A 15,094-nucleotide genomic window follows, 5' to 3' on the forward strand; every position below is an offset into this window, starting at 1 on the left:
TTTTAATAGATGAACTTTTACCTGTCCTGCAGAGGTACGTTATTGGATCTGTGGAACAATAAAAATTCAACACTGTCTGCTGAACAATTTTAATACATTAGAAATTGTGCCGTTATGTAGTATGGTCTCCAGCTGAATGTTTACACTATAAAAAGATAATTTAGTGATCTAAACTTTAAGGTAAGCTGTAGCTACAGATAGATCATGAAGCAAAAGTATAAGCATACTGCAGACCGCTGATTTTACTCTGTGGGTGCTTGCATAAACTAAGGTTTAAAAAAATGACCAGAAATAGTCTTAAGAAAAGCAAAAATAGGATGGAAAGTTGAGGATCAGATATGAAGCTATGATTTTCTCTGTAATTCAGCATATTCTTCATTTCCATTAAAATTTCAAATATCCAAATCTCTCCTCATTTCACCTCAAAGATCTTATGTTAGCTTTGTATATTACTTACCTCCTCCTCTTTGGACAGTCTTTCATGTAGTGACCAATTTTTCCACAGACACGACAACATCTGTCATTGGGTGCCAATTCCCCATCTGTCAGCACTTTTGAGTCAAAAAAGTATTCCTATCAAAACACATCAGACATACAATATATAAACCATTCTCTTACAAGACTGAGAAATTAAAGCAAAATGGATTAATCTCTTACTTTTCCCTAAATTTTATTACTACTTAGATTATACCTCGTCCTTTTCTTCCCCTAGATAACGACATCTTCTTCAGAAATGTGGAGCAGTTTGGGCTAAAAAGGGGTATTTAGTCTTAGAGGCTGAATTTGCAGAGCAGCTTATCCACACTGCAGCTTGCTGCCTACCTTCTGCCTCCCAAAGGCTCTTCAGAGCACAATTTTCTGCATATGATCTATTTTTGTATCTGAGTCACTGATTATATGCTTTCCAAAGCAGCCTATGTCCCTTCCCAAATGACACGAATATATCCCTCTAGATAGAAAAAAGCTCAGGTGAGAAACAGATGGAGCATCCACACACTGACCTACATCACTCCCCTCCCCTGGAATTTGCCAAGGAGAACGGCAGCTCTGATGTGTGTCAGTGCAAAGGCCACAGATTACAGCCTCTGAGCAACATAAACGTTGTGAAAATACTATCTTGCCTGAAAGACTGAAATAGAGGTACAAATAGAAATGTCCTAACCCCAGCTCAGGAACAAAGTCCCACAATAGACAGAATTTACTGCACCTTTTTGCTACAGTTTCCTCTCTGTATCACTAAGCTGCAATACAGGGCATTAGCTTAGGAAGATGATCAAGAACTCCTCCTTTGTTGGCCACTCTGAAGAAATAAAATGCTATGTAATACTATTGGCATTATTTCCTTCACATAAGAAGACAGTTCATTTGCATGCCAAGGCTGCTTTCTGTCTTGCCTTTTATCCTTATGTAAAATGCTCACTGAAAATATTAATGAGGCAGAACACCACAAATAACCACATATACAAACACACGGTATATGCTTCCCAGAAGCACTATAGCCTTGTGTGGAACACATATGCAAACAATTTTTAAAAACCCCAACTAATTAGCAATAATATTTATTACATACACGTGCATATTTATCCGTTACAGATAACTATATCCACACTGTAATTCATTATTTTTTATATCACAGTAGTACTCAAAAGCCCCAATAACAACAGGTCCTATTTTATTAGGCACAGCACTAAACAAAACACAGTCACTGCATCAAAGAACATGTAATACAAACTCAGAAAGAACACAGATAAAGTAAGTGAATGGAAAAGAGATGGTAAGGAAGGATGAGAGCAAACAAAAGATTTCAGAAGATTTACAAAATTCCTCAGAAACACAAACTCTGTTGAAAGTCATGGGGAAAACAGTCCCCTAAACTGTCTTAGAGTAGATATTAAAAATGCCTTTCTAAATAGGTGTTAAAATATTAATTCCAGCTGATTTATTTGCTCATCTAAAAAAAAAAAAAAAACAAACCACCAAAGTTCTCTATAACACATCCATGTCTGGATTCTGTAGCACAGAGGAATGCTTTCTTTAATATGATGTTGCATGAACACATTCCTGACACTGACTCACTATGCAAATTTTGAAGGTCTGCTGATTGAAAAAAAAAAAAAAAGTTGATCATCATCCTTTTCCTTCCTTAAGCAGCAACCTTTACTTTTTCCACCAACTGGAAAAGTAAGTAGAACGTAACATCTTCTGAATCTGTTTTCTTTAGCCACATGAATAGCTAGTAAAGTTTCTAAAGCTGTTTCTGGGTTTTATGGTCAATTTAGAGTTTTCCGCAATACTTAACATCGCACAATGAAAAGTTTTATTAAAAAAATGAAAACCAAAATAACCTTATTTTCCCCAAACCTGTCAAAAATACCCATCGCCCATCCAGCTACTCCTGTGTATTGCAGGAGCCTAATATTAAGCTGTACATTTTATGCAGATGATGTGTTATTACATATATTGTTCATACTAAAGTGATAAATATGTGTAAGAGATTCATTTTGGATGCATCAATTCAGTGGACAATGAAAAGTAAAAGTGTTTTTACTAAAAACTACAAAAACTTACAGCTTCTCTTCCAACAGTTGGGTAGAATGGAGTACCAAATAATTTTCTCCCATTGATAAATGCCTTCATTATGAAATTGGTCACTATTAAAGAAAGACAAAGTAATTGGAAAACAACAGAAAATTCACAACAATTTAGAAATTAGTGAACATTAATCATTAGTAGCCATTAATAACTTACTTTTCCTAGAGACTCCAGCACCGAGATTATGATTCAAGTCAAAAGGATCTGAGCAAAGAAGGGAGTAAAACAAATCCGAGTTGGAAAAAATATACTGCAACAAAATTTTTTTTAACACAGACAATTCCATTTTAATTGCACTCAAAGAGTAGATAGTAGCAAAGCGATGCTGAGTGTTTTAAAAATATGTGATTAACTGTAATAAACTAAGAGCAATTTACCGACATATAGTAAAAGTTTGGAGTCTAATCTCGTATTGTAAGGTGTAGGACTTGCAAACAATGCTTTTTTTAAACACTGATTGTAGTTTCCTCACATAAAAATCCTGTGCAATAAGGAGAACAGACCCTCAAGGAACGGTGTTTATCACTCCCTCATTAATGGAATGAAAATTCAGCAGGTAAATACCTTCGATGGCAATACATTTGGATGTCCACTGTTTCTCAAATGTAGTTAACAGCTTCTTCTGACGGATGCTGATCACATATTCCTTGAAGTCAAATTCCTCAGTGTAGAATCGCAGCAACCCTAGCCAGAGTTCTCCAAGTGATTCAGTGTTCTTTCCAAGCGAAGGCAGACGCTTCTTCTGCATGCAGTTGAAGACACAATTTTTTCAGCTACAGTTGCTGAAGTGCCTCTCCTCCTCCTGAACTACCTCTCTAATTATGAGTTTTGCCTGCCATGAACAGTTTCACTTGGTTAAAGTAAGATTAAATCACTACAGTTAACACTACCTCAATCCTGGACTGTTTATTAAGAAAGAGTAAAAAGTATTTTTCCCAATTTATGTTATATACAAACCAAGAAAAAGCAGACATTTTAGAAAAAACTCATTTTGGAATTTATAATACGGATATGGAAGTTTAACTACTCTTTTATATATTACACTGTTAAAAATTTATTACTTTCCTATAAAAACAAGCTTTAAATTTTAGTGACTCTTCTGGAATTAAAATGTTACCAATTCTTCCATGTCATCAAAGAAAAAGGCATTCCATCCATCCACCATTCTTTGTGGTATCTGTTTTCCATCAAATATCTGCCAAAATAGAAAGGGACACAGTTACCACTCTAATTCAAAGTCACTATAAAAGACTTGTAGTTTTGCTGGTAAGAAATAATACAAAAATACAAAACTTTTAATTTTAACACTTATTTCTTATATAGTCAGAATTTCTCATTGGTAAAAAGTTTGAGAGTCTTTTTGCGTTATTGCTATACCTCTCTCAAATTATTTGGATATTTTATTTTTACTTGTTCTTCGCAACTAAGAAAACATGACTGAATTACCTCATCAAGATTCCAACATCCCTCTTGCCCACAAAATCTCTAAGGAGACTTTAAATGACTCCTATTACATTCTGACTTTAGTAAAGCCAAGGGGAAATTCCACTGCTATTTAAATGCACTCTCAGGGTAGCTATAAAATAACAACCCCCAACCACTACTGATGTATCAGCAAGAAAGTCTGAGTCTCAACCGCAGTGCTTAAGCCAATTTTCCTCTTGCACACAGACAACAAAAAAGTCAGAAAGGGATAATTTCCAGAAGTGCTTGGGAGTTCCAAAGTGTGTCCAGGAAGAGGTAGGTAGCTGACTAATTATATTCTCCCCACCCATGCAATGGAGATACAGAACATTATTTGCTTAATAACGTTTCCTGGCACATGTAAAATAGTATCTTTAAAGTTGTAACCAAAGGATTAGTTATCTTTTTTTTTCCCCTCATCAAATCATAAAATAAACTTTTTTGCTTACAGATAAGGTGTTGAGCAATAAATATTGCCTCTGACAGTAACTGATGGAAGAGCTGGACTCACATCTCAAAAACATCTGGCACAGTCTCATAATTACAATTCCCTTCTCTCCATAACACCTGCCATTTTTTTTTTTCTATCCTGTTCAGCATATAAATATCATCATAAGACCAAAACCCCCAAAGTAAATTTAGGTCCAACAGATTCCCAATTTTGTTGTAATTTTCTTGGTAAGTTTTACCCACTAAAACCAAGCAGGAGTTAGGAACCTACTAATGCAGAAGGGCCCCATATTTAATTCATCCCCCTGATCTTAGAAGCCCAAACTTCTCATATTTGGCTTGAAGAAACAGTGCACCTATTTTCATAGCCTCTTCTTCTGAAAACCCACCTCCTGAAGAACTGGAATAACTGGTGGATTTCTTTGCTGTAGGAAGTACAACACCATAAGAATATAGGCATATGAAGACAGACTACCACGGGAAGCATCACCAATATCGCAGCGCTGAAAAAAATACATTTTAAACAAAATACATAATTTACATCTTATTATTCAAGACTAATGACTATGTCAGACAGCAAACAGAAACCCCACCAGTAACAGAAAATACATTAATCTCATAACTAAAAGTTGTTTTATGAAGCCTGAAAAATAAATGTCCCTTAGAGTCAAGTGCCATCTGTAAAATCCACAGCATAATTTGACTAAAATAAAAACAGAAAAGCTTCTCATAGCCAACAAATTTTTTTAGTTTATGTGACAAATTGAAAAAATACAAATCAAAACCCTGAAAACAGATATCCCAACAAATCTCCACATTTGATGTCCAAGTTTCAATACTGTAAAGTTTAATTTGCCTAAACTCATGTTACTAGAACTGTTTCTATGATTCCTTATTGTTTTATTTTCCCCTTTTTTTTATAAATAATTCATTAATAGACCAGCGTTTCCATGTTGTACTAGCAATTTAGGCAATACCTGGCATTTTGCTAGCATACATACACATACCTAACTAAACCATGGTCCAGCCTGCACAACAGAGTATAGAAAAAACGTCAGTGAATTACCTTACTATACTCGAAAATCTTATTACAGTATAACCTTTCTATAGCACCTGCTTCTAAGCTACCATTCGCTTCAAGCATGTGTTGTAACAAACAACACGTTTTTAACCTCCTAGGTCTGGAAAAAAAAGGGATTCACAAAATACTTTCACATTAGCAGCAGTGACAGCTGTTCCTGGTTTTTCAGCCAATGTAAACAGAGGAGGAAGCATTTTACTTAAATGTAGAGTATTTGTATAGCTATGAAGTCACCTTCATACACACATTCAAGAGTATATATCCAACAACTTGGAAACTGTCTTTACAGTAAGATTTTTAGAATGTATACAGTAGTATGCAATACTATATAAAAAAAAATTCTAAGTTTCATTATTTTCAACAGTAGGCATATTTAATCTGGACACACAAGAGACATGGCAACATTCTGCACTTCTGTAGCAACACCAAAAAAAAAATCATTTGTAGTCTTGGTGAGAACATAATGAACATGTACGTTCCATTCTGGAACAAAGTTATTTTACTCATCTTGATACATTTTATTACATTATAATCTGGCAGCATGACATACTCTCTATAACCTGTTTTGTATTTGCTCCTGTTTCACTAAGCTTTCTTTGTATGTGCTTGGGGAATGTATTTAATAATGCAGCTTGAATAAAAAGAAACATCATGTTTCAACTATCAAAAGCTGTATAGTATAACAGTTTGTTAGACTATCTTAAGAAAAAAAGATACAGGAAATTTGGTATTTGATATTTCCAAACTCTTAAAGTCAAGTGTATATCCACACCAAGTAGATACTTACGGATTCATTCACCAACCCATACCTACTCCTGACTTTTTTAGTAAGTAAAATAAGGCATCTAGGCCAGAAGGAGGCTGCCGTAATGTCTGGGCTGGTCCAAGATATGGAAACTTGGGAACCCCATGCACAGCCACATGCCCCTACATCTTACAGTTACCATTTTTCCAGTTTTGTTTGGCTTTTTTTTTGGTTTGGGTTTGTTTTTTTTTTTCACTGTAGTTAGTTTGAAATTTAAAAAAAATAGGAAGTTTTCTTTTTATCAGCCTCCTCTTAGACAGAAATCTTTCAACAGATAGCAGGACTGAAGAACTTGATTCCGACACACACAATCAGATTGAGCACAGCCAGCTTAGTAAATCACTTCATATTAATAGCATTCTACTGTCTCCTTTCCAGTTGATATTAGCAAAAGGTAAACTCAGCAGCTATATCAGAAAATACTCTATTATACAAATAAGTACCTTCTTTTTACATTACCTTTGCAAAAACTTTCATTGTGTAGCCCAGATATTGCACTCGAGGATCAATAGCTGCATATGTAGCCAGCATTCTTGTGTTATGCTGCGCCTGGGGTGGAGAGGAATCAAACAGGTCTTTGAATTTTTGGTTAATTATAGTATAGTCTGCAGTTCAAGCACAAGTGATGAATAATACAATTGGAGAGCAAAAAACCACAACACTATTCTGTAAAATTCATGCAACGTTTCCTGTACAAACATAACTGAAAGGTATAATCAGAACAGTATTAATGCAGTAACAAGAAGAACCTTTGAAAACACCAGCAAAGAAGTAAATCCATAAGATGACCCACACTGGAAAAAATTCCAAATTGCATCTTCTTCAGAGGTGAAGGTGAGCGCATTACGTAAGAAATTGTGCAGTATCATTGTGTTAGATGTAAGCTGGGATGAGATGTACATGACAGCATAAAAGCCACCGTGAATGTGGCACTAACATCTTTTGAGAGGCATTCACAAAAATGCTTCGTGTGCCATGACACTGCTCTGCCATCAGGTTATACAGCTACTTGCGTTGGGCTGAGGGTGTGGACTGCTGAATTTAAATAATATAGAAAAAAAAAAAAAAAAAAAAAGATGCAGAAAAGCATTTTAATTATGGTTTCAAAATTATTCCCTAATATGACATCTGAATGAGTTACAATTAATTAAAATGTTTTCTTTGAACACAAATCCAAATACAAATGGATGCTTACCAGTGTGTTGTATAAACTGATATCTCCTTCTAAGCCACTTCGTCTGTGTTCAAATTTTACTATAGGCACTTTGGCTGTTGTTATAGGCAAGATGTTTCTCAAACCTGGGGAAGTAACACTTTAGTACATAAAACATTTCCATTAACTACATATACAGTAAAAGTAAACACAAAAAAAATAATAATTTAACACACCTACCTGGATGCTTCTTAAGTACTTTTGCCAAACCTTCTATTATTTCTTTACAGTTTAATTTCTAAGAAAAACAAATATCACAGCTTCAGACGTTAAAACATGGATCCTATCCCAACAAGCACATTTACTATCAAATATGTATTTCATAGAGGAAAAAAAAAAAAATCTATGTACAAAAAGAAGTAAGCAATAAGTCACACTAATTTATGTGAACTGGTGATATGTATTCTCTATGTGGACAGCTACAATACACTAAATGTGTGTCTATGGGACATTAAAAGTAAAATTAGCTCTACCTTGCTTCAGTTGTGCAGAGTGCAACAAATCAATCTACTACTAGCAAAATCCTACCTTTTCTGCATACAGAAACCTTAAACAAATTAAAATACCTTAAAGAATTCTTGGATTTAAAATAGTAAATTTTATCAATTTCAAAACTCTTACCTCTGCATTTTCATGGCCTTCCAATGTCATGCAGATATCTAGGTCACTGTCCCGAAATCCAAATCCATTCTTTGAAGATCCAAACAAGCAAAGTCTGGCTTTGTCTGATCAAAAGAGTAGGATCCCGCCCCCGCCCCCCCCACCCAAAAAAAAAATTATTTTACAGTTGAATGGTAAGTGCTTACTATGGCATATTGCTTAATTGAGATGGGTAGGTACCCATAAAAAATGAGCTTTAAGAGAGAACTTAAAATGTCACTTCTAAGACCTGATCTTTGATACAGGAGGAAGCACAATAATTTAAAAATTATTTGCAGAAAGTAAGGCAGGATAAAGCCCGTGCAATTTTTATCAGTGAGGTATGTTACAGAGTTAGTTATATCCATTAAATGTATCTCTAAATGTCATGCAATGTTTTGTGGTATGTGACTGCATTTCCCTGTTTTAAATAAATCAATACACTCTGCAAACCCAGACACCAGTACAGCTTTACCCCACAGATGAGACAGGGCTACTCTTAAGGCAGTCAAACCAATATTTCTGGTTCCACTCATACTTTATCTAGGTTGAATATTTTTCCTGTGACTAGATAAATTTGGTCAATCAGTAAGTTTCTGTAACCATAACATACTGTTCAAAAAGATACAAGCAATAAGATTAATATACTTTATGGAACATTCTTTCCCAATTATTTTGTTTACATTTTTGTTTGAAACACACTTTGTAACGCATTTTCATTCTTGTAAAGGAAAGCAAAATTATGTAACAGAGGAAGCAATTTCTTCCTAATTGAAGATAATACATTTATCTGTTCAACTGAAATCAATGCTAGGAAAATGTATTTAACACCTATTCACACGTTTTTCCTAACCTTTAATAGATTTGGAAATGTTAAGTCTTTCAAGATACTGTAACAGCTATTGCCAGTAAGTGAAGGGCAGAGTCAGTGGATGGAAGTGCAATTCACAGTTCCTTGATCACAGGCCAGCTACAGCAGAACGGATGGCCTTTTGTGTAAAGCAATGGACTGGAATTCAGGAGACCTGGGTTTGGGACCTTGCTCTACCACTGCTTTACAACATCTCCGAAAAAAAAAAAAATCACTTTGCATCTCTGTGCCTCGACTTCCATCACTGTAATAAGATACTATTGCCTATTTTATAAAGGGGATGTGAAGATAACAAATCCATTAAGATTTCCAAGATACTTAAAGGCTGGTGACTAGGCAACAAGAGTACTTGGCCCATGACCCAGGTAACACTAAGCCCAACTGGCCAGGGCCCATTCAAACTTTCTTTTTGTCCTGATTGCAATAGTCCTGTGTCTGCATTATTACTCTTGCAGCTCTTCCTCCACTCCAGGGACATTTCCATGCAATAGCATTGAGGGATGGTCACTTTAGAAGTCTGCAAGATAGCTTTACATACTGAGGGAAAATAGATGCCACTGCTTTAAACAAGGAAAATGAGCAATAATGAGACAAATTACATCTTCATGCTCTGGACAACATGAATGAAGAAAGCATTAAGCATTATCAAGAATCACTACCTACTGTTACATACCATTATACTCTTTTCGAATAAATCTTTCCAAACTTGCTAGAATTTGTTCTCTGTTTTGTTGCTCAGATAAAGGAGGGGATAATTCATCTAAGTAAAAACAAGTTAAAACACAGTCAGATGTGACATTCAGCTACCTCAAAAATCCTTTTCAGCTAATGAAAAGTACTGGATACCTTTTTTCTGTTACATTTACTTTCCTTGAATATGAGTTAAAATGTTTTTCTTTTTTATTATTATCATTGGAGTTGTTAGGATTTTATTTCAGATGTCTCACTTTTCTACAATTATTCAAACACAGAGCAGCTTGGTGGACACCTGTCGCCCAGCCAAGGTTGACCCACCACAGCATCCAAAAGGGGCTTTTTTCCAAAAGAAGCCATAGAATTTGACAAACACAAAAACTACCTTTGCTCAGAGCCTAATTTCTGGGAACACTAGTAACTTTTTACAAACCCAGAGAAAAATCATGTATAGTATTAGTTTCTCAAAACTGTTATAAGAATTTGATTATCACAACCATGAGTGACACGAAAATCAAAATATAGGTCAATTTGTAGCCTAGGGTACCTGGAACAGTTTCTTTCCATTGAATTTACTGGAGTAAGTCATTTAACCCTAAAGTTTTTTGAATTCCACTGTGAACTGTAATCTGGAAAAAAATAAACACTTTTCACTTACCAAAGCATCTTTTGCACACTATATCAAGTATTTCCCGAAATCTGTCTGTCATTGGTGGTAGTGGTTTTAGATCAATTTTCTTGAAATCCTCTGGGCAGTCATTTTTGGAATGTCCATCCCGTTTGCAGATGCTGCATACTATAGTTGGTGGCTTTTGGAGAAAGAAATAAAAATTTAAAAAAAAAAAAAAAAAAAAAAGGTGCACAAATATGATTTTACTTCTAAGATAGCTCAACAGACCTAACATTTCCACGTAAGTCAAACAACCAAGAACATTCAACATCTGAACAGCAACAGAGTCTCTACAAAGAACAGAAGAACACCATTCAACAGGCTGCATTTAGTTCTCACAGTGCATAAGAGCACCTGGAAATTCTACAAGAAAGTCTGAGAGGAAGAGGGGAAAAGAAAACCCACTTTTGTGGGAATCAGAAAGCTTTGCATTAGATCAGAGCAACAGACCGTCTTGTCCAAATGGCATACGCATTCGGCGTTTTCCAGTCCTGAATAACGGGTACTCTAAAAAGGCTACAGGTACCATTCGTAACAGAGTCTGAAACAACCACTGGGAGAATCTCGTCATCCATCCACCCTCAGTTTTAGTGATTTAAAAGTAATAGCCCACTAATCCATGACCAGCACTGCTTAAATACATAGCTCACCTTTCCTGAAGTCAAAATAAACTTATCAAACACATAATGCATTTCTTCGGTAGAGAGTCTGCCTTCATCTTTGAGATCGTGAGCTTCCACCATTGCTTTGCAATTGGGCGAGGTAGCTGGTGTGCCAGTGCACTTATTCTTCTGAGAAGACTCTGTTACCAAATTCTGTCTACTTTCAGCATCAGCAAATTCACTACTAGAATTTGTGTCATAGGGCTGATGTTCACTGCAGTTACAACTGTGGCTTAGCTCACCTTCAGTTATACAAACTACAGTTTCTAAATCATCCCTTTCTTTAAGTGATTTTTGTTTTAATTCACAGCATTCATTAGAAATAAGGGATAAAGCTTCTTCTCTGTCTTCATCATAACTAGAGTCCAATGTTGAAAGTAGCAAAGAGTCTATGTTCTTGGAAGTACATCTTTTGGCTACAGCTTGTACCACTTCATTACATTCAAGTTCATTCTCTGGTATGTTACATCCACTTCCTATATTTTGTTTATCTACAACTTTTTCCCCTTGTGGAAGGCAACAGTTGGCTACAGGCTCTTCAGATCTCGTGGATTTCTTATTATTTATTTTCCCTCTTTCTTTTTTCTTGGTATCTGGCTTGGATTTAATCCCATCTTTACTTTGTGGACATGCAAAATATTTATATGCTGTCCTAAATCGCTCCAGGATGTACTCAAATACCATCTGGCTGTTTAGACTCCGTGCAACATTCCTCTTTAGTGCAAAAGGATCTAGGAAGAAAAATAGATAATTAGTAATCTTTACTTTCTACATTTCACGAAAGCAGCTGAAATACCTAAGTTACGATACGGCAGTTAAAAAGAGATTCTTATAATATAATTGGCAATTGTATTTGGATATACTTAGAGAACACAGGGCCCACAATGTTTTTTGGACTTCTTCCATACAAAACAACACACATGTGTCCATGAATGGTTGGCTATCATAAACCATTCTAAATAGTGTTATTTAAAAAGAAAACCACTGGTATATTGTACCAATATATTACGGTCAGTTTCTAAATTAGAAATGAAAATAAACATACAAAGGCAAAATACATGTAGGCCTGCCTGAACTTTTTTCCTTCACTGAAAAAGGATTTGCATTTCCCTTAAGAAATTAATTTCTCTAAGAGTAACATTAAGGTTATAAGTATTATATGAACCAATCTCACCAGGTTTCATTCTTAGTCCTTCCTAGCAATTTCTAGATCAAATATGTTTTCCAAGTAAAAAGAGCACTTGCATAGTTTCTATAAGTTTGCCTGGGAAGATAGTATCAAACTGAGATTCTGTTACTTCATCATTTCAGTTACAAACTTAACATTTAAAAAAACCAAAGCAAAAATTAAAAACCAAACCAAAACAAAACATAAGCCAAACAAAAATGACACAAGATGACCAACAATAGCAGATATCAGAACCAAAATGCAATCTGCTTTTTGAAATTAATTCCTGTTTCTTCCTCAATAATTTGTCCTTTCATCTTACAGGTTTTAGTTTCCCACATGCTGAATAAACACTAGTTTTAAAACTCTCTAGATACAAGTGATTGAAGAAAAGAATTGAGAGAGGAAATTGAAGCCACAGGAGTGATCTCAAGGCCCACTCAACATGTGCCTCAACAACTCATTGCTTGTTTTTCTCCTTTTACTTTTCCTTCTTGCACCTGATTTGTCCTTCAATATACATTTAGTAACTCGTTCTCTGTCTTTATGATTCTCTCAGACCTATTTCTTGTTGTTCTCTCCATCACCTCATGTCTGTTACAGAAAAGTTACTTCATCAACATCTCTAGAAACTGTCCAAAATTGATTATTTATGCTTTTATAAAAATATCACTTGAAATGGTTTCTTAATGTTCCTCAAATACCCAATTTCTCTATTCTTAAGGCCAATTCAGAAAGCCATGCATTGCACTGGGACTCTCCATGTTACATCTTCTTTACACATTTTTCTGAGTTGAGAAACAGAAATAAATATGTCTTCCAGTTATAAAGAAGTAATAGACAAAATAATTTTCTTTCTTTCTCTCCCCAACATATATAACTCAGGGTAGATATTATCATCAAATTCATATGGTCTCATTCCCTGAAAAAAGCACCTCCCTTAGCAGGATATTCAGAGCCTGAAGCATTAGCCTATGACATGACATTGAGTTTCACAGTATGGAAAAACTACCAACAGAGAAAGGGACAAAGGAGGGTGCTGGGGGGGCGTGTGGGGTCTTGTGTGTGTGTCACTGATGGGTTTGCTCCAGTTCAGTCTGATCAGAGCTAACCTCTATGATCAGTCTGCACTAGAGTCCGAGGAAACAAACTGAAAGCTGATAACACTCAAAATACATTGTGGCTTTTGGAAACGTAGCTAGAGGTGCTAAAAATTCCCAATATAAGGATCATTGAAAAAGAATAAATAATGACATATAGAAAGAATTAAACAGATAGAGATAAGAACATAATGGTAAGAACAGTGAGAGAAATCTACACTGTTTATTTCAAGGACCAGATTTGCAAGAAGTACCAACTGAACAGAAAATTTGTCTTTAAACAGATTAAATAGCTCAAAAAATATACAAAAATGTATTATTTTCTCTTCCAATTATTGATTTAATTTATTGGCCAGACTTCTTGTGACAAACCTGTAATTATTAGGTAAATAAAGATAATAATGCAGGATGACTACAGAACTAGAAAAGGGTATTATCCTACCTTCAATGGCTATTCGCCTTTTAGGCCAGTTTTTATTCTCTCTGGTTAAGAGTTCTTGTACCCGTATGCTGATGACATACTCCTCCAAAGCAAATTCCAGTGTGTAAAACTTCAACAGTTCTAACCACAGTTGCCCCAGTGAAACTTGGTGAGGGGTTTTGAATGCTAAGAGAGACTGAAACACATGGACAAGAATGCTCAACTGCAACAAGGAATTAAAATTCCCATTTTTTTTCCTGGTTCCATTAAATATTAATGTTTAAAGATAAAAAAAAGTGGTGAGAGATAGAATACAGTTTTCAATGAAATAAAGCCATGACTTACATTGCCGTGTTTCTCCTTTGCGTTACTTTGGTTCTCCACTTCTGAGCTTGTTAACTTCTTGCCACCACCCTTTTGCTCAACTTTAGTTTTACCTTCTGCTCCAACTGAGTTTTTTGCTGCACCATTTGTTGGTGGTTTGTACTCCCACCGTATAAACTCCTCTTCTTCTATACCCTTCAGCTGATGGTCATCTGGCCTCTTTGAATCAAAGCCTTCAATCTAACAACAATTAAAGTAGCTCTGAAATAAGACTGGGTATAATATATACAAGCAAAAGTTTTCACCAAAGGTAATACTGACAATTGTGATATTTATCTCCCTCAAGAATAACTGATGTCAGAGAAATAAATTCAGAGAATTGAAGAACAAAATATTTGCCGTTTCTTCAAAATATAGCATGACACAATTGCACAGGCTCTAGCACCTGCATTTAAGTCATCAGAATCATCAGGCATCACCTGTGCGAGGACTAAGTACCAATGCGTTTTATTTATGGATTTCTTAGGCAATCAAATTCTGCACATTTTATGACCTTGCTGAAGACAGAAATAATTTCAATAATTTAACAATAAGGTTACTATGTTACCAAATCACTTACCCAATTGCCCAAATAGGATGGTAAAATACGTGGTTTTCTTTGTTGAAGAAAAAATATCACCATTAAGGCAAAGGAATATGAGGGAATCCCACCTTCAGCCTGACAGTCAATGTGACACAGCTGTAAGAGAATAGATAATGACTTTTCTGATGTAACATCAACATTTTAATTTAAAATGTATTATAAAAGGACAAATACTAAAGAAATGTAAGATACCTACTACAGTGAAACATAAAATCTTTTATCTCAGAAACTGTGGTTGTCATGCCATGCCACATATAAACAAAATGCAAATTATAGTAATTCATACAGTGCCTCAAGT

The 15,094-nt window shown here is 35.2% G+C and overlaps 1 protein-coding gene across 4 annotated transcripts in view; it reads right to left on the reverse strand.

The window, feature by feature from the left end:
* TUT4 (terminal uridylyl transferase 4) overlaps window positions 1–15,094 on the reverse strand; it is a 49,238-nt gene that overhangs the window by 10,079 nt on the left and 24,065 nt on the right. For all 4 annotated transcript variants that reach the window (XM_033008794.2, XM_033008792.2, XM_033008791.2 and 1 more), the window contains exons 10-25: window positions 14,773–14,892; window positions 14,175–14,393; window positions 13,851–14,025; window positions 11,129–11,871; window positions 10,467–10,617; window positions 9,789–9,875; window positions 8,227–8,330; window positions 7,786–7,843; window positions 7,588–7,691; window positions 6,852–6,941; window positions 4,896–5,009; window positions 3,710–3,787; window positions 3,157–3,334; window positions 2,749–2,796; window positions 2,569–2,651; window positions 458–573 (exon numbers count right to left, since the gene is read on the reverse strand). In XM_033008794.2, the coding sequence (XP_032864685.1) occupies window positions 458–573; window positions 2,569–2,651; window positions 2,749–2,796; window positions 3,157–3,334; window positions 3,710–3,787; window positions 4,896–5,009; window positions 6,852–6,941; window positions 7,588–7,691; window positions 7,786–7,843; window positions 8,227–8,330; window positions 9,789–9,875; window positions 10,467–10,617; window positions 11,129–11,871; window positions 13,851–14,025; window positions 14,175–14,393; window positions 14,773–14,892 (2,468 nt within the window). The remainder of the gene's footprint in view (window positions 1–457; window positions 574–2,568; window positions 2,652–2,748; window positions 2,797–3,156; window positions 3,335–3,709; window positions 3,788–4,895; window positions 5,010–6,851; window positions 6,942–7,587; window positions 7,692–7,785; window positions 7,844–8,226; window positions 8,331–9,788; window positions 9,876–10,466; window positions 10,618–11,128; window positions 11,872–13,850; window positions 14,026–14,174; window positions 14,394–14,772; window positions 14,893–15,094) is intronic.

The sequence above is a fragment of the Tyto alba genome, unplaced genomic scaffold (genome assembly GCF_018691265.1).
Source record: "Tyto alba isolate M040663 unplaced genomic scaffold, T.alba_DEE_v4.0 Super-Scaffold_1000006, whole genome shotgun sequence".
Lineage (NCBI taxonomy): Eukaryota > Metazoa > Chordata > Aves > Strigiformes > Tytonidae > Tyto > Tyto alba.